Below are 23,881 nucleotides of genomic sequence, written 5' to 3'. Positions count from 1 at the left end.
CGGCACAGCGTTGCCCACTTTTACATATTTTCTTTTAATCAAAATATTTGAGGAAACGAATTTATAACATATATAAACAATTATTATTTACATCAACAAAACTCACCTTAACAGCACTTAAGGGTCATAAAGCGCCATTACTACCGTTTTCCCGTTCAAAATATTCTAATAAAATTGCAATGCATTTTTTACGGCTATTAAGCTATCTTGTACACTTCGCACTAAAAGAGGTTCTAAAAAGAACAATGTTCAACTGCAAGGTCTGCTAGTAAAAAAAATTAAGCGAGAGTATTACAACAAATTTATTTATAACAAAAACTCGTAATACAAAACTAAAGTATCAAAACGAATGACAATGTCGAGAAGTAAATAAATAAATGCGTCAACTTGACATTTTTTACAGCAGAGCTACCACCTGAATCCCCAGCGGGAAATTTAAATTCCAGTTAGTCTGGTCCGGCGCCGAATATGTCCATGGTTGGCAACAATGAATTTAAAAATTGCGCCCTTGATTACGTAACTAAAAGTTTAATTGGTATTGAATATATATGCCAAATATCTATTGAGTTATTGTATCTAATATTTAGGTATAAGAGAGCAGTGCAAGCGTGTACTCTTCGGCGCGATTTTGATCTGCTGTCGCATGGTGATCGTACATCTGTGGGCGAAAGAGGTTCTGCATTGAGCGGTGGTCAAAGGGCTAGAGTAGCTCTAGCAAGAGCAGTATATAGGGATGCCGACATCTATCTTTTGGACGACCCTCTAAGCGCCGTTGACACCCACGTAGCCAAACAGCTCTTCGAAGGTTGCATCCAGGGACATTTGAGAGGAAAAACGAGAGTACTGGTCACGCATCAAGTGCAATTCCTTAAAGGAGCTGATCTCATTGTGGTTTTGAATAATGTAAGTAGAAGACGATAATTCTATTTAATTATGTCATTTATTTTATTGATTGATTTTTAATATTGTTATGATTGTATATCCCGAAAATAGTTTCGATACGGTACAGGGTACTTCAAAAAACCGATTCTGCTTCGTTTCGTAGCTACAGGGGGCTAGTCTTAATTTTTTTTGATTTGTTATAATTTTCTTCCAAATGTTTTTAACGATTTGAATGAAATTTTGTAGATAAAAGTTACTATAAGTGCAACATATTTTAATGCTAAAAAGTGTGCATATGTGTTCTTTTTCTTATCACGCTCTCTCCTGCCGAAGGTTGGCGATGCAAATGGCAATTGTGGCTCTGGAAACTGCAGCCCGGAAGATTTCCGCAGACGAGCGTTCAAACCATCTTCTTAAATCTTTTAGCCATGAGTTCTGGCGTCTTCCTACTGATCTTTTCCCTTGCACTTTGCCCTCTATTATGAGGCGCAGTATTTCGTATCTATCACCTCTCATCACATGACCCAGGTATTGCACTTTTCTTTCCTTGATGGTATTCAGTATCTCTTTTTGTTTCTGCATGCGCTGGAGTACTTCATCGTTGGTGATCCTTTGTACCCATGAAATTCGCAGCATTCGTCTGTACACATACATTTCGAAGGCTTCTATTCTCTTTTCGGTCTGCGAATCCAGTGTCCAGCTCTCACATCCATAGAGTAACACTGGCCATTCGAGTTCTAAGTTCAGCACTGAGGTCTCGTCGCATATGTGTTATCACTGGAATATTATCTTAAAAAATGTGCGCCACTGACTTTCTTTTTTCTTGTTAGCAAAATTGTGTTGGACGTTTAGTGTCGATTAAAAGTTGTATTTTGATATTTTGTCGTTTTTACTTTAATGATGAAACAACTGCAATTTTATTAATCACAATTAATAAAATAAAAATAAAATTCATAAATTATTTATTTAATCTAATTTATTACTAAATTTTATTAAAATTTATAACACTGAAATTTTTGAAGGTTTCTCTTAGACTTGGGTTAAAGTAAATTAATAAAATTTCGTTTAACTCATCAAGGAGCGCGAAATCGACAAAATATCAAGATACAACTTTTAATGGGCATTAAACAACCTACACAATTTTGCTAACAAAAGAAAAAAAGTCAGGGGCGCACACGTACATGTTTTTTTAGAAAAATGTTTCAGTGATAACCGATATACATGTCGTTGGTGAACATGACACTTTTTTAGCATTAAAATATGTTGCACTTATAGTAACTTTTGTCCCCAAAATTCCCCAAAAGAAAGTGATAATAAATATCCCTACGAGAGATGGCACGTTTCTTGAAACACCCTGTTTAAATGGTATTTAAAATTTTTAATCTCATTTGATTTGTTATCACTTTAAAAACACGATACTGTACGGGCGAAACGGCGTCAGTTTAATTTTGTATATTATGCTGGCTGATGACAAACACTCTATAAGTATCCTTTCGTTGGACAGATTATTGGCATTTTTTTTACTTAGTAATATTATTTATTGCAACAAATATAATATATTGACAAAAATAATATATTTAAGGGTTCTATAGAAAAAATGGGTACATATGAAGAACTAGAAGAACAATTGTCGGTTCTTTCAAAAGAAATTGAACAGCAACATCAACAGCAAGCTGCTGAACACAAATTGGAAAGGGAGCAAACTCCGAAGGTTGAAGATAGAGATAGAGGGTTACAGTTGGCTCTGCAATCCATTGCTTCATTAGCTGTAAGATTAAGTTTGTTATTTATATTTACTGTCTAACCATTCATTTCTATAAAGATTTTTCTAAACAAAGAAATATTAAAATGCGATTTAATACATTTTTATAGATTTCATATACTCTAAAACACACTCTACACTATGCGGAGAACTCTTCGAAGCAGGTCAACGTCGCGTTTCGCCGCCCAACTTTGGCGCATTTTGGTTTATTTCCAGTTGTCTAGCCTGCGATTTTATTGACTTACTTTCTCGATTCTTAAAAGCGCCTGAAAACCACTCGTGAGGAGGGCGTTGGGGGATTTTTTTGGCGTTTCCTGTTGCCTCGTTCGATTTCGTTTTGTTTTGAGCTATTTCAAAACGTGGCGATATCCGTACCCGAGGCAAAGGACTTTTTTTCATTAATCTCAGTGAAATAAGTAAACCTAGACGTTTCTAATATAGCTGTTGTTACGGTGATATTTCGTTAATTACATCGTTTTATGTTGATACATATTTCGCAAAATTAATATTTCAACACGCGTTTATGTAATATATATATAGTAGATATTTAAGAACAAAACTTTTCACTTAAACTGCAGGAATATAATTACAATATTTTTATGATTTAATTTTATTATAATGAATTAGTATATAAAATTGTATATGTAGTGGAGTGCCCAGAGACTTTTACCTCGGAATTCAACTACTGTGAATGTATTAATGTGAAACCTTCAGTATTGTGTTTTATAGATAAAATACTAAAATGTTACCCATTTTTTTTCGTTGCTTTTAATTTTTTATTTTAGTAATTTTAGTTTCTTAATTATTTCCTTCTTAATTTTTTGATTTTTTAAATTCTTTTTCTAAGTACATTTATTGAAGTAAATAAATCCAATACATAAGCTATACCTATTCTGCTTATATTCTAATCATTGAAATTTTGATTGAAATCGATTTATACAGGGCGGCGCGACATATACGACGCAGTTTTTGCAAAGAGAACAAAAGTTTGTATTGAAGTGAAATTTTGTGAGCTTATGTAAGTCAATATAAAGCATTTACATCTTTTTTTAAATTAAAAATGAAACTCCCCATCTGTTAATTATAGGAGGGAAAACAAAATATTGATATTTTGATGAAAGTTTGAAATACCCTGTAGAATATGGTAAAACCGCAAGAAATTTAAAAATCATCTTATCATCTAGATACATCCTTTCTCGATGGTTTGTTTTTTGGTTCATCTCATTAACTTTATTTTTGTTGGAAATATTCGTTCGCTTTTGAAGGAGACACTAACATTTTTTCGTAATTTTTACATTAAGACCATCCATGCCTTTGCTTTTGGACCAAGTCAACACATCTAAGTAAGTTCTGGTCCCGAAGCATAAGATTTGCTTCATTTAATCTTCTTCTTATAGTCCGTTAGTTATGTACGTTTTTTAAGTGCAATTATTCATTATCAATTTGAAAAGCTGGCAAAGGGCGGTTTCTTAGCGATAAACTTACGACTCGATCGTCTCGATTAGAAGTTCTCATACGAAGGTTCCTGGACGTCTAGATTGACGTCCTTATGGTTGTGGTCATAATTCAAACCCCACTTAGTATACTCTATGGTATTAAGGTATTTTTGGGGCCGCAATTTTATAGCAAATTTACTGAACTAAACAAATATAGATATATATTTGAGTCACCCTGTACTACACCTGGTGTGAACTACCATTAAACACATATTTTGTAAAAGGTTTTGAGTAAAAATATCAAATAGGAATCCTGATACAGAGCTTTTGCGGAATACGAGCCATCTCGTATGTATGCATTTGTATATGTGTTTTTATTTAAATACTAAAGTGAAAGTAACGAATTTAAATGGGTAAACTTTGTAATATATCTTATTAACAATACAATGCAAAAAGTTTTATAAAAAATCGTTTACAGTAAATGAATTCCGAGGTTTGTATCCCATAAGGGCTTAAAGCACTCCATTAATGATATGTTTTACGGTTTTAATTGATTAATATAAGAGTAGTATTGCTTGATGAGAAATACTGGTAACATTATCAATATATCGAGCTGATTGGGAAAATTATTGATTGACCCGATGTGAACAAAAGTACGGTACACGGACATTTTTAAAAAGCACTGTTCTCTTGTTTTAAGAGAAAACTGTAAAAGATACTTTTATATATAATAATAACATGGTTTGATACCAACCCATTCGAAAATAAGAAATAATTAGATCATTTTTTAAATAGTTTAACACCGTGGATTATAACCTATAAAAGGCGGACCGCCAGAACGGTTAGTCACTGCGTATTGCCCATTGCCCTGCAGTTTAACGATTTTAAGATTTGGAAATATATATTTTTTTACTATATTGTAATTAATAATGTTAGACAATGATTAAAACTAAATATTCGTTTGTAACCTTAGAGGAATAGCTAATTTAATCTACTATGGGTAACTATTTTTTAAATGCACTGTTTTTGATTTTTTATATCAATTGAATATAGTGGTATTACATTACACTGTAATGATATTACAAATTAATAATATTTATTCCTACTACTCCATGTTTACTTATTTTTCTTAAGTCGCCACAACGTTTGACCTAGCTTGATTGCTTCGTGCTATTTCACGAAATAGTACGATAAATATAAACCCGTGTTATAAAAATTAGTTCCCACGTTTCCTGAAATAGACCGAGACGCGCCGTGATTCTTTGATTTGTTTTTATTGTTAATCTCGATCTATATGGTTCTATTCCAGGAAACGTGGGAACTAATTTTTTAACACGGGCTTATATTTGAGTTTACTTCAGAAAGTATTTCCAGCAAAGTTTTCTGGAGATAGTGTAGAGGCTGTTTACTATTTTAGAAACAATCGAGAAAAGTTATAATAGGCTATAATAAAGTATTTTTTTTTCAAAAGTATGGTTCATTAAGTAATTGTTCTTTTAGAGTTGGGATGATCCTGAAGAAACTGAAGAACTGTTAGAAAGAGGTGCCTTAAAATCATCGACTTACGTGGAGTATTTTAAGTCTGGTACTTCTGTATGCACTTTAGTAGTTCTAATTATTCTCTTTGTAATTGCACAAACTGCGAATAATGCATCAGATTTGTGGGTAACCAACTGGTAAGTCTGTATGATTCGTTATTAGAATAGTAAAAAAATACAAGCAGATGTTAGAGAATATGTGTATATGCACACATTAGTATTTATCATGTTAAGATAATCTGTCTGGTGAAAGAATTTGGTGTCTGTCGAAACTTTACCTTTTCCAACACACTGTATATTTCATGTGCACATCAAAGATCGTTTATTGAATATTTTAGGACAAATACAGAAGAGGAAAAGCGAGCAGCGAATTTAACGTTCGAATCTACAAATTTTACTGCCTTAGATAATGATACCTCTGTTTTTAATAATGTATTCAATTCCACTCTACCTTATGAAGAAGGGTTAGAGACGAAAACTTATATTTCTGTCTATACTGGTTTAATAATTGCATCAATAATTCTAACGTTATCAAGGTAAGTTGTAGAATTTAAATATAAGATTATCTAAAATATCATCATGTTATAAGAATGTAAGCGAGCACGCCATGTCATATAGACTTGGTGCATTTCAGTTGAAATTTTTTGACCGCAGCGCTTGATGCGGCAGAGATCAGAAGTTTTTGGTTAGGTTAGGTTATTTCACGCAGTTCCGATGTTGATCACATTGAAATAATATTAAAATCGTGGCTTTGTCATGATATTTAAATATTTTAGTTTTTAATATGTAGTGCAGTTATTGAAACTATAAAACACTCAGGTACGAGAGGTTTGTGTGATGTAACCCTGTTTCGCGTAGTAGGTAGTTATCCTAGTTGAACTTATCTAAAAAATTTTATTAGCTTGAATAATAAATTATAATTATTAAAGTTAGACCTTCCGCTTCTGAAGATATCAAAATATTTACTTTTTTATTTTTAGATCACAAATTATACTGCCTAACGCTTTCAGAATAATTATATAATATGTGTATTTGTATATGCCGGTTGCTTAAGATATTCTTCGATGGTGGCAGCACCGGCGGAGAATGCACCAAGCCTATAGACAAGTGTAGAATGTAGAATGTGGAAGGGTGTGTACCCTCGGAGGAAGAACTGTTGTCAGAGGAGGATGGGAATACCTTATCCCCTCTACAACAGGGGTATGATTGGTTATAGACTGTGTGATGACTCAAGGAAGGGGGGCACGATAGATCTTTAAGGTCGCAGTGATTAACCCCCCTCCCCCCCGCTCACTCATTCTACATTCTAGACATGTGTAAGAATAATAATTATATTAATACAGTGCCCGCCAAAAAAACAATTTGATTTTTTTTGATTATCGACTTTTTAGAAAAAAAGGTATACTTTATTTATTCAGGAATAAATATAACGTAAGATATAAAACGTAAAAGTTGTTTTATGTCTATATACAAATTTTTATCGATACACAAGGATTTTCAAAAATGTGTGTTCCATTTTCTGCAAAATGAGTAAATCTAACAATAAAAAATACTTGTACCGAATTCCTATTAATATACATATTTCTGATTTTGTAAATATTTTTTTTTTCTACATTTTTTTGTACTGGGCGCCACCCACACACGTTTTTTTAAACTATTTTGAAGAGTAATAACTCTTTGTACAGATAATTAAAAGCTTAGTGTAAATATACATTTCCATTTTCTCCGTGAAAAAGGTCTCTTGGTATAAATTCGTTCGAGCAACCGTTCTCAAGATAATATTTGGAATGGAAATAGTCAATACATGTCAAATAAACAAATTATTGACAAAAAATAAACATGTTAATTAGATATTTGTTTGACTGAAATGATAAATTTGGGAACTTTTTATATTTTTTAAGTTGTGAGTTGTTTGTTTTATATATATTTTTTTAAAAAAGTTATGATAAAATAGTTTCTTTTGAACCATTGGCTCAAAAACATTTCAAATTTATTAATTCAGCTAATAACTATCTAAATAGTCAACATGTTTTGATTGTAAGTTTTCAATGATGACATGTATTGACTACTTCTATTCCAAATATCTTGAGAACCATTACCCGTAGTGAGTTTTGCAAAGAAATCTTTTTTACATAAAAAAGATGGAAATGTATATTTTCTCACTCATTAGTGTAATACAGGGATGGACAAAAATTTATTTCTTTTCAAACCAGTTAAAAATATGTAGGAGGCGCCCCCTACATATATGTGTCATACTCGCATCGAAATCGAGATCCTCATGTCTAAAAACACCCAGACGTCAATTTTCATCCAAATATCGACGTTGTTTCAGAAATTATTTAGAAAAATCGAAATAAAAATGGAACTTCTACACCCGGTATCTCCGAAACGAAGCATTTTAGGACATAAATGTATACGCACTTTTTTAGTTATTCCAGAATACAATTTGAACCGCTCTATATATACATATAATTTGTAAAAACAGGGTGTGAAAATTTCTATGCGATAAAAGTTTACCTCATGTGTGCACCTACCTATAGAGTTTCGTCCATTGCATAGACTTAAAATAAAATATAGACTGAGCATCTCATTCATAAATAGCTGGAACATGCGGCCAGACAATGTCTTGTTATTGTTGTGTTATTGTTTTAGGTTATAACGAGTGCGACACGAGCGATAAATATGTTGTCTCTGTCGTAACGGTCGTTCCCTGACGACTCTGACGAGAAACACAACACTGTCTTTCGTTTCTAAAGTACACCTGAACTCTCCGTGTCATAGCCGGGTAATTTTTTTATTTTAATGAAGTTATAATTAAATTAAAAATATATCGTATTTAAACTTTTTTATATTTTATTAAGATTTAGGACAGGTTTTTTTAAATAAAAGTTTAGAAAAAACGTCTTAGAGTCCAAAAAGGATAAAAATAATAAAATACACGTTATAGAAGAAATTTTATAATCGAAATTACGTAATTTTAGAAATTAATAATAAATTATTAATTTTAGTTAAACATTTATAACCCCTAATATTAATAAAAACAGGATCTATTCCACAGATATAACTGAATCGGCGACAGGGAGAGAAAAAAGAATATATGACTGTTGTAAATTTTTTTCTGGTTAAGTGATGTCTTATTATGTAAATTAGGGAAAACATAAAACTGTTCCATTAAAGCAAGGAAGGTGATAGGAAGTGGATAAAATGAAAACTACATTTATTTAACTCGGTACTGTCTTTATTATACCGGGTGCGTCCCAAAAGTGGCTCATCCCCATATTTTTTTATATTTTCAAATAAAAAACAAGATTTAGTATGTTAGTATATGACATAAATTAGGATTGATTGACGCATTCAATTGTTTTTGGCCACTTCCTGTTTCACCGGAAATGACTATAACTTTTAATTTTTAAACGGCACCCTCGGTATATTTCTACTTTATTCCATAGAAAATGACACTCTGAATAGAATGACATATCATATGTCAACTTTTGACATTTTCGCATATGGATTAATTGTAATTGTAACACGCGGTTCATAACGACAATTTGACTCGAAATACCAAGTGTCTGGTATCAATATATTCATAAAAAAGTGCTTTTTCCAAATATGCTAATGAGTCACCCTTGTTCCATTTGAAAAAATTGACATATGTATGATTAAAAATACGCTTTGTACATCTTTTAACCGGCCTAGACAAGACACGAAACCCATTAGACGATCAAAACTATTTTTCCAAGGCTCCTTGATTAAAACTTAGTACGCAGAAAGAAAAAAAATCGTGGGTGTTTGGGAAGGCTCGAAAGGAAATAATGTTTTTGCGACGTTTCGCGACTTTATTGTCGCTTCTTCAGGCACCAAAACATATTAATCCATATTTTGCCTAAAAACATTCATGGCGATTCCAACCGCCAACACTAAGCCACATACGGAAGAAAAAACAAAAACTTAACGGGTATTTTTTGCCCGACGTACACCGATGCTCGGTTTGTGTCGTACTCTCTCTGTCTGTCGTACTTCTGTGAGTACGACACAAACCGAGCATCGGTGTCTTTCTTCCGTATGTGGCTTAGTGTTGGCGGTTGGAATCGCCATGAATGTTTTTAGGCAAAATATGGTTTTGGTGCCTGAAGAAGCGACAATAAATTCGCGAAACGTCGCAAAAACATTGTTTCCTTTCGAGCCTTCCCAAACACCCACGATTTTTTTTCTTTCTGCGTACTAATTATTACTGAGAACTAACAATAATCATAATTAAAACTTAGTGTTTTTAACAACACCATGGCACCCTGGATTGAAATTTAAAATACGATTTGTTTTTAAGCGACAATGTCAAAAGTTGACATATGATATGTCATTCTATTCAGAGTGTCATTTTTTATCGAATAAAGTAGCAATATACCGAGGGTGCCTTTAAAAATCAAAAGATGTAATCATTTCGGTGAAACAGGAATAGACCAAAAACACTTGAATACGTCAATAAATCCTAATGTATGTCATATACCTACTAACATACAAATCTGTTTTTTTATCTGAAAAAATAAAAAAGTTATAGGGGTGAGCCACTTTGGAGACGACCCGGTATATTAAAAAATATTGTTTCATAATGTAATATCATTTTAAAATTCTTGTATGTTATTTTAGATTCTGAAGATAATTTTAGAATAAACCGGAATATATTTAAAAAAAAACATTATTATATAATTATTAACAGGGTTATAATTATGATTTTGTTACAATGTAAGTAAGTAAATAATGTAATGTAAGAGAAAAAAATCAGATTTTACATTTTACTAAAATATTATCTAAATAAGCGCCTTTCTACAACAACGCCACTGACTCCCAATAGGTAAATTGAGAGTTGCCTACCGGTCAAAAGTCGTTTCAAGACTTAAATGGATTATTTAAGTCAAATTTCTTGCAAATTTGGCACTGGCGAACCATATTTTATAGTTCTTGAACAGAAAAAATCAATAAAATAAACACTTAAGGACTACAAGCTAAGAAAATGCGTTAATACAGCCGGGGACATAGCGGCAACAAAGCTTTACCGCACACGTGCGGCGCGTACTACAAGGTAATAAATGAATGAATAGGCTCCCTCGCCTCTAATCGGTGTTGTCATATTGTAAAGAACTTATCCTTTTTAAACAGTATCCGACTTATAATTTAGAAGCATAAGGAATATTTAATACATCTATGGAATATTAAAACCTACTTTATTAAAATGTAGTATTAATATCTCAATATATGTGTTTAACAAGAAAAAAAATATTGATAATATTAAAACGTGACAACATAGGCTGGATGAGGAAGGCTCGGTCAACTGTACCCAGAAGTAAACATGTGTACAAAAAAGATTGTTTGACCGCGTTGAGATGTAGATAGTGTAGTCTATATTTTATTTTAAGTCTATGGTCCATTGCCTTCGGTCGCTGACGTCACGCGTAAGCCATTATAGGCTGTATCTCATTTCTCTGGGGTGAGGTTGGAGCTAAAATAGTCCGTCAGAATACGGAAATACAAATAACTCTTTGTCTTAGCCCTAGTAAACAGGAGTAATAAAACTTGTTGAATGCTTGTGTTTATGTTTCAGGGGAATACTTTTTATGAAGATATCAATGAGTGCCTCAAAACATTTACATAATACGATGTTCCGATGCCTATTAAGAGCCCCAATGAGCTTCTTTGATACCAATCCTTCCGGTCGTATTCTAAATCGTTTTTCTAAAGACATGGGTGCGGTAGACGAACTTTTACCAAAAGTGTTCCTAGAAACGCTACAAATATTTTTCATGATGTTAGGTATTTTAGGAATGGTAAGATATTTGGAAACTCATTTGGGATTATTTGTATTATAACTTCTTATGTTATTTAGGTATTTATAGTGAGTCCGTGGATGATTGTACCAGCAATATTTCTGGGTTTGATATTTTGGTACGCTCGAGTGGTTTATCTAACCTCAGCTCAAGATATAAAACGTTTAGAGGGGTCGACGAGAGCTCCAGTATTCTCACACGTTTCCTCTTCCCTTTATGGATTGCCTACAATTAGAGCTTTTAAAGCTCAAGAATTGATAGTACAAGAATTTGACAGTTTGCAGGTAAGTGAAATACTATACGATCGAGAAAAACGGCGTCAAAGATAGCTGGGGAATGACAATTGATGATAATTTTGGCGAGGTCAATCCCTAGCCGTCATTTACTTGGCCCGTACACTTCTTTATTTTTTAATCGCGCTTAGTAAATTAAAAAACATACTTTGTTGATAATATGGTAACATAGGTAGTATAATAGATTAAATTTACAAAAAAGAAACCTCAGAAAAGATCCAGTGGTTCTCAAAATTTAAGCAAAAAATCATATTTTTGGAAATTTTCAAAGTAAAATAACTCGGTTGTTTTTTACTTATTTTAAAAACGGTAAAGAGAAAATATGTTTCTTTTATCGGGATCTACCGGCCCTGAAAATATTTGCACTTATTTATGACTAACCCTGTATATACTAGTGGTGGCAAATTGAATTTTGAAAGCCGAAAACTGACAACTATGATTTTTCAATTCTGAATTATGTTATTAAAAGTGTATCTATTTATAATAATTAGTTATTTTTGTTACAATTACCTTTGTTAATAAATATGTGGGAACTTAAAATTTTTCTGTTTTTCTCTTTACATCTGGTTTGTATTATATCTAGGGTACTGTTAATCTAATTATAATTTAATACTTAAAATATAATAGTCATTAATACTTACAATAGAATTTTACACATGTTTTGTTATGTTACACATGGTTATAATGAAATTATATTTTTTTTGGTAGGATCAACACACAGGTACCTGGTTTATATTTGGAGCTACCAGTGAATCTCTTGGTTTTTACTTGGATATCATAAGTACAATCTTCTTAGCGTTTGTTACATTCCAGTTCCTAGTATTTGGAGATGAAGATATTAAGGCTGGTGATGTAGGTTTAGTAATTTCGCAAACGCTAGTTTTAACAGGTAATTGTTCAATAATTAACAAAGAATAACTAGATTCTCAACAAAAAAAAAACAGTTTTAATCTCCTAAAACAAGCTATCTATGTTGTATTTTAATACATTTTATTTGATTTTATAAAAATTTAAAATTATGATTTTCATTTGACAATCTTTGTATTAGGATAAGTGTGGTTTACTTGCATACGTCATGCGTCATGTATTCCCTTAAGGAACGACGGACGACGCTTTATGGTTTTCATGTAAACCTAAACTTAGTCTTAAGCACTTGTTAATGAAAAAAAATATGAGTAAATTTATAAAAAATAATCTTTAATAAGTGATTTTTAAAAATCTAATATTTTTGCATTGGTCAAAAAATAATCTAATTTTACAAAATTATTTAGGTTAAACTAATCGACGTTTCATAATTAGCTTTGCGTGTTTACAATTGAAATTTAAATCACAACTTCTAGTGTGTACGCTATCCGCCTTACTTGACAGGTAAAACGTTAGCTTTATTTTTGAAATAGGAAATAAGTGAATAAAGTCAACTTTATTTCCTATTTTAAAAGAGGCATTTACTTCAAATACTTCACACGGAAGGCCGATACACGCGTTCTAATCGATTTGCAAAAAATTATTGGAAACGAATGCTGCTTAGGTGTGGACAGCAAGTTTATAAACATTTACAAACGTTTGTAAATCTGTTTTCCAATGTTTCTTTGGTGTGTATAGTCTGTTCACAACTCGGGGAAGATTTCGATATATGATATCCAAATATTTACAATTAAAAAAAATACAGAAATTACAATTTGCCAGTGAATTAAAAACAGCTACTGTCTGGGATCCTCCCATTGGACAGGCTATACGTGCCTTTCTTTTTGGTTAGTTTAAACCTTTGAATAAAAAGATTAAGGAAGGAGCTTATCAAAAATCTTGATCGGCCCAGACGCGACGGGCTCCTAAAATGGCCGACTTAAATTCCGGTTTACCAGTGCCGTTCTGATTTTATTCAAAACGTGTAAAAAATTATGTATGGTAGATTCAATAATTTGTTGTTTAATTTTACGTTGTCAATAATTATTGTTGGTAGCTATTAAATTTTTTATAAAAATATACAATTCTAATAAAAATACATAAGTTATATTATTTATTACAATCATCCCATACGCTACTGAAGCAGGTAAGTTAAATTGGCGTATCCAAATTCTTTGACATCTAATCTTTGACAAGTAGTAAATAAAAGCAAAAATGCAAGAAAAAATATATAATTAGTTAATTTTAAGCGAATTTCATAAATAATCGGTTTACTACACGTTCCATTATCCCCCTCGATTTTTGACCGAGGTCTACCGCACGCTACACAACCAACTATTTTACAGTCTTTTTCGATAAGTCGCTGTCACTGTTAATTTAAGTTCTGCTACAAACAAGAAACTTCCTTCTAGATTTACTACCTTTAAACAACTCAGAAGTAGAATAAATAATAAATAACATAAAATAAGCTCAGTAAAGACTGACAAATCCACAAAATTTCAAATCAAATTCAAATGTGTGAAATGAATCGTCAAAGAGAACTGTCAAGGATTCCCACCCTAGAGTCCTCTTTCCGTCGACCATGCATGAATACATGCATAGCATTATACTCCTTTAATATTTTTATTCAAAGATTTAAACTAATCGACGTGGTGGCTGCTGAACTATTCAAAGATAGAATGACTAGAAAAACTGGCTTTATCTCAGATGGAGCTGTCTTTTCCATTCATTCTTTTTCCTATTCTCTTTTATTTTTCATTAGAAGAAAAATAGAAATTTAATAGCGGAATATTTATTTAGGCATGCTTCAATATGGAGTGCGTCAATCGGCTGAAGTTTCTTCAACAATGACCAGCGTCGAGCGTGTTCTTCAATATACGAAATTAGACGAAGAAGGACCGTGGGAGCCTTTACCCGCCGACAAGCCGCCTCTCGATTGGCCGCAGAAGGGTCGCGTTACTTTCGATCACGCTTTTCTTAGATATACGCGTAATTCTCCACCATCAATTCGGAACCTAACTGTGGAATTCAAACCTGGCGAGAAAATTGGCGTTGTTGGACGAACAGGAGCAGGTATGTGTATATTGTTTGATTATTAGTATTTAGTTTTTATTTAGAGATTTACATAATTAATCATTTTGTCGTCAAAAAACTTTTACTTTTTCTTCATTACAACGATTTAAATAAAAAAGTATTTCTTCCACCTTCCTTATAGATTCTGCATAATCTATTTGTCAATAATTCCATATTTTTCACATTTTTGCGAATTGCACACCCTGTATAACAATATACCGTGCTGGCAACTTTTACTTTTGGGTCGATATTTACATGTGTGGAAGTAAATCGCATAGGGATCTGATTAAGTCGGAGTGAGAGAAATGCGACGGTGTTCTGTTGCGGAGTTGCCACATTTCTCCGGAACACCTTTCCCTATCAAGTAAAGTAAAATCAAGATTGCCAATCGCTAATTTTTAAAAGCCTTTTTTTCGCGATAATTTAAAAGCTCATCTTTTTAACACATAACCAGGGTTGTTAAGTAGTTTATGAAGCCAAAAACTACGCGTAGTTTTTTGTATTAACTACGTTTTAAAATTTTAAAAACTTCCTTCAAAAACTACACAAAAACTACCTACAAAAATATAATAAAACATAAACAATTTAGACTTAGAAAAAAACAACGCTTTATTGTACAAAAAGCCAAAACAGCTTCATCGACAAAGCATTCACGAAACAAAAAAGCACAAAAACAAATATACAAATAATAAAAAAAATGTCATACAATACAAATCAATTCAAAAAAATTTACGTCATAAAATTACAAATAAAACATATATTATATAGAACACAGGCGTATCTAGAAAATTTTACAAAAGGAAAACTGTAAATGGATAAAATGTTATATACTATCATAAAATCAAGAGTTATAAAATATTGAATATTAAATACTAGACCTTTAACCAGTGTGTGAGATGATCAAAATTTTAAAATTCAAAATTGTTCATGATTAAACATCCACAAAAAAGTCGTTTACCGCATATAGGGCTCTCTCCAGTAAGTATGATTTCAGAGCTTTGCGGAATGCGGGAAAGAATGAAAGTGACTTGATATTCGAAGGCAAATGATTGTACATTTTCTTGGCATTGTACAGTATTGAGCCCTTGACTGGTTCTGAGCTCGGGGTTGGCAGATAAATATCGTGCTCCGCATTCCTAAGTGGATAGTTGTGAGGAGGCCTTTCCGGAATAGAGAATATGTGCTTGCGGATTAAGCAAACGGATTCAAAAATGAATAAGGAAGGAAGAGTCAGTATTTTGAAATTTTTAAAGAAATTCTGGCAGTGAGTTCTACTGTTTAGTCCCAATAAGTATCGAACTGCTCTCTTTTGAAGTTTGAAAATACGATCAAATTTTGTCGCGCAGCAAGTACCCCAGAATGGAAGGGCATAACGAAGATGCGATTCAAAAAGGGCATAATAGACCATTCTAGAGGTTGATGAGTTAAGTTCCTTAGAAACTGATCTTAGCGCTTAAACAAAAATCAAGCCAAATTCTTATCATGGAAGTATGAAGTTATATTATATTTGTATAAGTTAAACACCATCAGAAAAAAAGACAATTCTTTTTTCAACAAAAGTGTATTTTCTACGAAATACGAAGTAACATTGAAGACAAAATAAACTATAAATTCTTATAGAGAAATTCTCCATAAACATTCTCTAGGAGAATATATGATTTTTTACATCTAAAGGCACAACTTCATAATTCCCCTCTTCCCAGAAGGTATTGAGCAAGGTATGGAGACATCGACGTCTTCCAAGCATTTTGAACTACTAAGTATCAAAAATATCACATAATAAGGAACAAATTCACAAAATATAGATTTTTATTTCTTTAAATTGATCTGTGAATTGATCAACAAACAAAGTTTTTAGGTTATGTTTTCTCAGTTATTTAAAAAAACTACATTAGTTACATAAACTACACATTTACTACTCGACATTTAAAAAACTACTTGTGACATGTAGTAAATGTAGTTTATTAATTACTACGTGTAGTTTAACAACTCTGCACATAACACGCGATAACTCAAGAACCACTTTAGATATTGAAACTTTTTTTTATTTTGAAGTTCGGATCTTTTACAAGATGATTAAATAAGAAAAATTTAAAGGTTTGTTTTTTTCCATTCAAAAATGTTAAAAATCCCATCCATTTACTTTTAGTGCATCGCAATTTTCAGCAATCCTGTAACTTTTTTATTTATAAAGATTTTCACATACTGTCTGCCAAGAAAATATAGCAGAAATATTAAGAAAGTTTTTGAAAGAAACTACAATAATTATTTCTAATGGATTTCGAGATATCGATTTTTGAATTCAAAAGTTCTAATAGCGCGACCACTGTCGAAACGAACTCATTTCCACTTATTTTTACCAAAAGCACAAGTGTTTCTAACTTGAACTTAAAAATTTACAAGCTATAGGGAAACTACAACGATTCGTTAATAAATAAACAAATAAAGTATCACGAGACGTAATTAAATCATGAAGCCGAACGCATGATGTAAACCCTTCCTTAGAATTTAAGTACTGATTGGGTCGACCGTGACGAATCTGCTATATGCCCTTCTACGTCTTTTAGCAATGTGATCAGTTTCTCAGTTTATTTCATAAGTTTCGCGACGTTTTTACTGTTCTCTTTTTGTTCAGTACATCATAAACGCATTGTACTCTTCTTACATACGGAAATATCGATCCAAAACTAACCGTTACCAGCCCTTAGCATTTGTCAGCCCTTAGCGTATAAGCAATTGTGGCGGTAAGGGAACTATTACAAAAGTAAACGTATACCAAAAGTACCCCTAAAAAGCCCGTATGCTGAAAAAAGTGTCTCATATTTAACGCATAAACGTAACGGCGTAACGAATAGATATGTGTGAGTGATATTATATACTAGTGATATTATTTTGTGAGGAAAATTGCTTCTTGGCCTCAAGGGCTTATGCTCAAAGATATCCAATTAGGAATCTTCCTGATAAGAATTTCTTTTAAAAACTTCTTGTCCTATTTCGCGTGGTAGTGTGGTTTATTAAAAAAAAATATTAGGCAGAAAACCTGTTGTTGGAAGTGAAGAAAATGAATTTGCCGTAATTGGCTCTTTTATAGAAAATCCATGTATCTACAAGTCATCGTAAAATAATTCAAAGACTACCTACTTCTTCGTTTTTCTCGATAGAATAATAAACACATATTTCATAAATATTATTTATTAAACTATTGTAGGCAAATTAAATAAAAGTAGACTTTTTATAAATTTAAATAAGTCCATAAACCAATTTCGATTTTGAAAATAGCTACTAACTGTCACTAGAAACTTGCCATGACAATACTACTAGCCATCTTGATTACAATTTTATTGAAAAATCGTTTTTTATTCAAAATCTGAGCCAGATAGGTATAGGGAATCCTAATATAGTTTGAAATAGTGATGGGTTGTTATTTAACTTGTTATTTAACTAACTATCTAACTCTGTTATTTTATAACAATTATTTAGAAATAACATAACGCAACCGTTACAGCTTTTAAAAAATAACAGATATAAAATAACGACACGCAGAGATCGAGTGTTCGTGAAACGAAGTCGGCGCTCTGCACCGCCACGAAATTCGATGCTGCTCGAAGCAATTCCAAAAAACAACTAGTATGGATGGAAAACCTATTATTTCGACAACCATCGATACAGGCGGCGAGTGGGGTATGCGCTACGGCGCGGCGCGTCGTGTTGGGCTGACAACAGCATAAAAATAATAGGATATAAAAGAAGCAGCTTTTTTGAAACAGTTGCGGGCATAACGCCTGACTGTCGAGATAACAGGAGTGGGAAAGGAGCGCTGCTGCATCGGTCGATTGTCGATGGAGGCTCGCAACGGGTTGGAGAATAACGCATCAGTTGTTTTAGCTATGTTGTTTTTTTACCTGTTACGAGCATAACAGAACGGCGTTCGAGATAATCGGAGGTTTGAAACAGGTTGGAGAATAACGCATCAGTTGTTTTAGATACATATTGTTTTTCAACCTGTTACGAGCATAACGGGCGGAGGTCGAGATATTATGGCGCTGTATGTTTCAATACTTTGTTATTAAGTTTCAATATTTAAGTATTTATTTATTCTGAAAAATTTTCAGAATAATATTTTAAGATTTTTTAAAAATGTATACAGGGTGTTTTGAAAAATCTGGTCATTGATTAATCACGATCCTGCTTAAAGCCCTTGACGTAAAAAGCTGATTTTTGGAAAACGGATTGACTTTAGGGTGTAGAGGTGCGATAAGAAGGGATTTTTCGAAACTCAAATTCTAAGGGGGTGAAACCACCCTCAAATATTAGAATATTTTTTATTTAAAAACTGGTGAGTTTTTCGAAAAAACTCTTAAACACGTATATTTTATTTTGTTGTTTTACATATTTTGAGATTTTTACAAAATATATACAGGGTGTTTCATAAAATATGACCACTGAGTAATCACTATTCTGCTTAAACTGCTTGACGTTTAAAGCTGATTTTTGGTAAACGGATTGACTGTGGGGTGTAGAGGTGCGATAAGGAGGGGTTTCTCGAATCTCAAATTCCAAGAGGGTGAAAACGCCCCTCAAATATTACAATATTTATTATTTAAAAAACGGTTAGTCTTTCGGGAAAACGATTGGACACGCATAATTTATTTTGTTTTTTTACATATTTTGAAATTTTTTAAAAAATAATACAGGGTGTTCCAAAAAGTTGAGTAATTGATTAACCACGATTCTGCTTAAACTGCTCGACGTTTAAAGCATATTTTTGGCAAATGTGAGAAAATTTTATCCAGTTTGTATGTTAATGGAAATTCTTGCTTTGCTTTATCATCACCATTACAAATTAATAATTCGATGCGAACGAAGTCGCGGGTACAACTTAACAAGTATAGCTAGAGACGTGAGAAATATAAAATAAGAGACGCCCCCCGATGCGCAGTGGACATCCCACAAATTTGCTTCAATCAGATTTTTCGTAGCGTAACTGCATCTCTCTTCCGCCGAATGCGTTCTCTCTCTATCGTGTGCGCGACCGGTGCTATCCCCAAGTCTCTTCCTATATTTGTCAAACTGTACATGCTAGTTTAAGTGTAAAATTAATTCGAACTCTAGTGTGTAGTTGGTTTACTTATGAAGAATATACTACACATTTTCTTATATTGCTATTTTTTGACCGCAAATGGTAAAATCATAACGAAGAGCTTCTCGCCCGTCGAGTGAGATGCACCCTGTACACTGCTACGCAATTCAGAATCTACGCGGATCGAGGGGTAGGGCGTAGGTAGATCGGAATTTATAGATATAGACGAGTGGCGGCATTTTGGCTTTTTTATATCGCAATTTGTAAACAGCGCTTATTTGTAAACAACCCCCGTTTTTAGAGAGGTATTTTAGATAACAATCGATATTTAGAAATGTTATGACACCCTGAAATACTACCACCGAGCACGTCATTGTTGCAACTGCGTTAATACGCCTGGCGGTGACCGCCTCATATTCTTTCAGATATTTAGCAATAAAATAAAGAAACCTGTTATTTTTAAGCTGTTATTTTAAGCTGTTTTTTATAAATAACTATAACAGTTTCAACTGTTATCTAAAAATAACAGCTTTGCCCATCACTAGTTTGAAAGAGCATTTAAATCTGTTTTGACTTATTTAAAAAAATACGGTGTTGCATTTGAAATAACAAATTTTTTATGTAAAATAAATCCTTAAAATTGATCAGCTATTTTTGGTACCCCTGGATACATTTAAGGAAGGAATAACATTTTTCTGTAAAGTTTATTTCTCTACCTTTAAACTCAGCACAAGAACTAATTTTGAATAGGTACAAGGTGTTACTAATCTGTTCTATTGTAGCATGCAAATTTAAATATCTTTCAATATCTCAAAATCCAAAGATTTTAAACATATTTAACCCTTATAATAAATACTTTTTTTTGGGCCCAAGAATCCAAAAATGAAATAAAATACCGGGTGTTCCATAAGAAAAAATATAACTTTGGTATGAATCTTAGTTCTGAAACACCCTGTACATTTCAAAATAATTTTAAATTGTGCCATTACCTCCCCACATATACCCATAAAATATTTTGTTTCTACATCTTTTCGTTTTCGTATAATCAACCGAGGCGAATGAGGTGCGCTACCCTGTATGTAGTACTTGGTAGGTCTCTTTACATATTTTTTGACATTTTTGAGTTGTGACCAAAATTTAAAAATATAGATGCCCTTCTCATATGCTTCTCATACCAACAGGACTTATTTAAACAGACATGCTTTTCTAAACCATATACCATATTCTATCTACGGATGCGACGACAGGGGTGGAACGCTTACTACTTCATACGTTTGGTAAAAATAAAAGTTTGGTAGTCACTTCCATAATAACCGCAAAACGAGTGGATTTGTAATTTCAGTTTTCCCAAGATTTATCATACAAAGATTAATCAAACTATGTGAGTAGAGGGAGATGGGGGTTTCTGCGCCAGGAGCCGGAGCAAGAGCAAGGAGCCGGAAGTGACGTCATCAGCTAAGAACATGTAAAATAGGCTAATAAACAAGAATAAACAGGTTTGAACCGCGGTGAACCGCTTTGAACTGCTTTTTAGCTTAACACAACAGAGCTGTTCATTTTTTGTTCAAACCTTTTAAAGCCGTTCACCGCGGTTCAGACTTGTTTATTCTTGTTTATTAGCCTATTTTACATGTTCTTAGCTGATGACGTCACTTCCGGCTCCTTGCTCCTGCTCCGGCTCCTGGCGCAGAAACCCCCATCTCCCTCTACTTATGTGGATGATTTTTAACAATTATTTTCAAATCTTCCTAACAAGAAAACTAACTGAATATAAGCTTTCAGTAATTTGACGTGAGTGTCTCATTTTCTACCTAAACAAGGCATCTCATATTTACACCACTTGACACTATGTAATTGTTTTAGGAAAATCATCACTTGTTGCTACACTATTTAGATTAGCTACTGTTGATGGCCTTATAGCAATCGATGCTATTGATACTGGTAAAGTAGGTTTACGCATCCTGAGAACAAATATATCAATCATTCCTCAAGTGCCCATATTATTTTCGTCTAGTTTAAGGTTAGTTACATTTTAAAACGTTATTGCTACATATTTACCGGATATTTTTTAAAAGTCTATATTAATTAAATAACATATCTTTAGACATAATTTGGATCCTTTTGAGAAATGTACAGATGAACAATTATGGAAAGCTTTAGAAAGGGTCGAACTAAAACAAAATGGTGTCGGATTAGATACAATAGTTACTGAGGGAGGAGGAAACTTCAGCGCTGGACAGAGGCAATTAATTTGCTTAGCTAGGGCTATAGTGAGGTATTTTTTTAATACTACTTATTTAAATTAAATTATCAAGATATAAACAATCAAATCTAAACATATATTTCGTATATTTTTAAACATTTGTACTAATTCTTATGTTTTGTATAAAATTTATAGAAATAATAAAGTCTTAGTGATGGATGAAGCTACTGCCAATGTAGATAGGCACACTGATGCTCTGATTCAAAGAACCATTAGAGAAGCTTTTGAAGACTGTACTGTTATTACAATTGCTCACAGGTAACATTATATTATTATTTGCTATACTAGTTCCTACAATACCATGTATATATTTAGATTAAATACAATTGCGGATTATGACAAAACACTAGTAATGGATGCAGGAAAATTAGTAGAATTTGCTGCACCACATGAGTTGCTTCAAGATCCTAATGGGTACTTTGCTAAAATGGTTGCTCAGACTGGTCCAGTCATGGAATCTAGACTAAAAGAAATTGCTAAAGAGGCTTATGAAAAAAATAAGGCAAGGTAAATACGATATATACTGTCTTATAATAAATATTAACTTTTGACAAGTTTTTATACCAATTTTTAATCAATGACGTCTAATAAATTGGATTTTGATCAATACATTAATAAAATTTACCATTTTGAAACCAATTTTTATTTATACTTGTTGAGTATAAATGTTAAATATCTTAAATTCTTTTGTTTGTAAATTATTTCTCACTTTGATTTATTATTTCATTTTAATTTTAAGGATTACCGTTAAAGAAGAAAACGTAGTTCAAAATGGAAAAGCTGTGGACAAAAAAGACCAATAATTGGCTAAATGTGTCAATTTTTTTGTTATTACTCTTAGGTTGTAAATAATTTATTTCCTACATATTATGATTTAAAATTCAGTTGTTATTTAGTTTTCTGTAGATTCTTTGAAAAAAATTTATAAAAATCATTAAAACAAAAAAACATAAAAAATATGACAACTAAAATCTAATAAAACAGTTAAGCAAATATATTGGTATTAGGAGATACAATTATTATAAAAGAAACGTATTACTACATTATTCTTTAAGGTACTTTATTTTTGATGTTAAAAAAATCATCTTTTTATTGAACCTGCTGATATCAATTATTTGTTGAAGTCAAGTGAAAACTGTAAATGTTCAACAACCTTTTTTTTGAGAACGAATCAAAAAATTATTGTTTTAAAATGTTTAGTAATTTTATTATATTGTAGTGTTTACTTAGCTGTTGTGATTGTAAAATATAGTTTACAAATGAACTAATAAAAAAATCAGGGAACATGGTTTATCTAAAAACCAATTATAAATCTACCAAAAATTGTATGCTTTATTCTTTGTACATAATTCTGTGCCAGTTACTTTGTACAAACTATATAATTATTTCTGCAATAACGCTTGTTTTAAATTTTTATTGATGTATTATATAAATAATATTTATTTTATTAATCAATTACACCAAAGTAATATTTGTAAAATTTGTTATAGATTTGAATGTTTTATTAAAGAGTATTTGAAATAATTCTTACATGGCTTATTTTTATTTGATAAAAATATATGGTCGGTTTGCTGCAAAAACTCGTCAAGTTAAAAATGTTAGTTGGCAGAAAAGTGAAAATTAATAAATATTTCTAATTTAAATGTGTATTTAGCCATTTATAAATATACATTATAAATTGTTTTCTATTGTTCAGTTTTAAAATTAAAATGTCCCGCTTGATCCAAAAGTTTTAAGATCAAGCAGGCCTTGACATCAACAGTTAAAAGAATGTAATTTTCCATAAGAATCGTTTATCTGTCATCATATAAAGCAAGCTTAATAAGTATACA

General features: G+C 32.1%; 1 protein-coding gene across 1 annotated transcript in view; it reads left to right on the top strand.

Annotated features, from left to right (window-relative positions):
• LOC115889481 (multidrug resistance-associated protein 4-like) overlaps window positions 1-23,599 on the top strand; it is a 69,733-nt gene extending 46,134 nt beyond the window's left edge. The window contains exons 11-23 of the mRNA XM_030909486.1: window positions 588-903; window positions 2,465-2,650; window positions 5,581-5,756; window positions 5,957-6,154; window positions 11,215-11,437; window positions 11,497-11,721; window positions 12,439-12,619; window positions 14,434-14,706; window positions 21,650-21,806; window positions 21,891-22,061; window positions 22,185-22,307; window positions 22,365-22,556; window positions 22,789-23,599. Coding sequence (XP_030765346.1) covers window positions 588-903; window positions 2,465-2,650; window positions 5,581-5,756; window positions 5,957-6,154; window positions 11,215-11,437; window positions 11,497-11,721; window positions 12,439-12,619; window positions 14,434-14,706; window positions 21,650-21,806; window positions 21,891-22,061; window positions 22,185-22,307; window positions 22,365-22,556; window positions 22,789-22,852 — 2,485 coding nt within the window. The 3' untranslated portion in view covers window positions 22,853-23,599. The remainder of the gene's footprint in view (window positions 1-587; window positions 904-2,464; window positions 2,651-5,580; window positions 5,757-5,956; window positions 6,155-11,214; window positions 11,438-11,496; window positions 11,722-12,438; window positions 12,620-14,433; window positions 14,707-21,649; window positions 21,807-21,890; window positions 22,062-22,184; window positions 22,308-22,364; window positions 22,557-22,788) is intronic.
• The last annotated feature ends 282 nt before the right edge of the window (window positions 23,600-23,881 follow it).

The sequence above is a fragment of the Sitophilus oryzae genome, unplaced genomic scaffold (genome assembly GCF_002938485.1).
Source record: "Sitophilus oryzae breed Bouriz unplaced genomic scaffold, Soryzae_2.0 scaffold_815_pilon_pilon, whole genome shotgun sequence".
NCBI lineage: Eukaryota > Metazoa > Arthropoda > Insecta > Coleoptera > Curculionidae > Sitophilus > Sitophilus oryzae.
The sequence above is the reverse complement of the archived record's forward strand: the minus strand, read 5'-3'. Positions and strand labels throughout refer to the sequence as shown.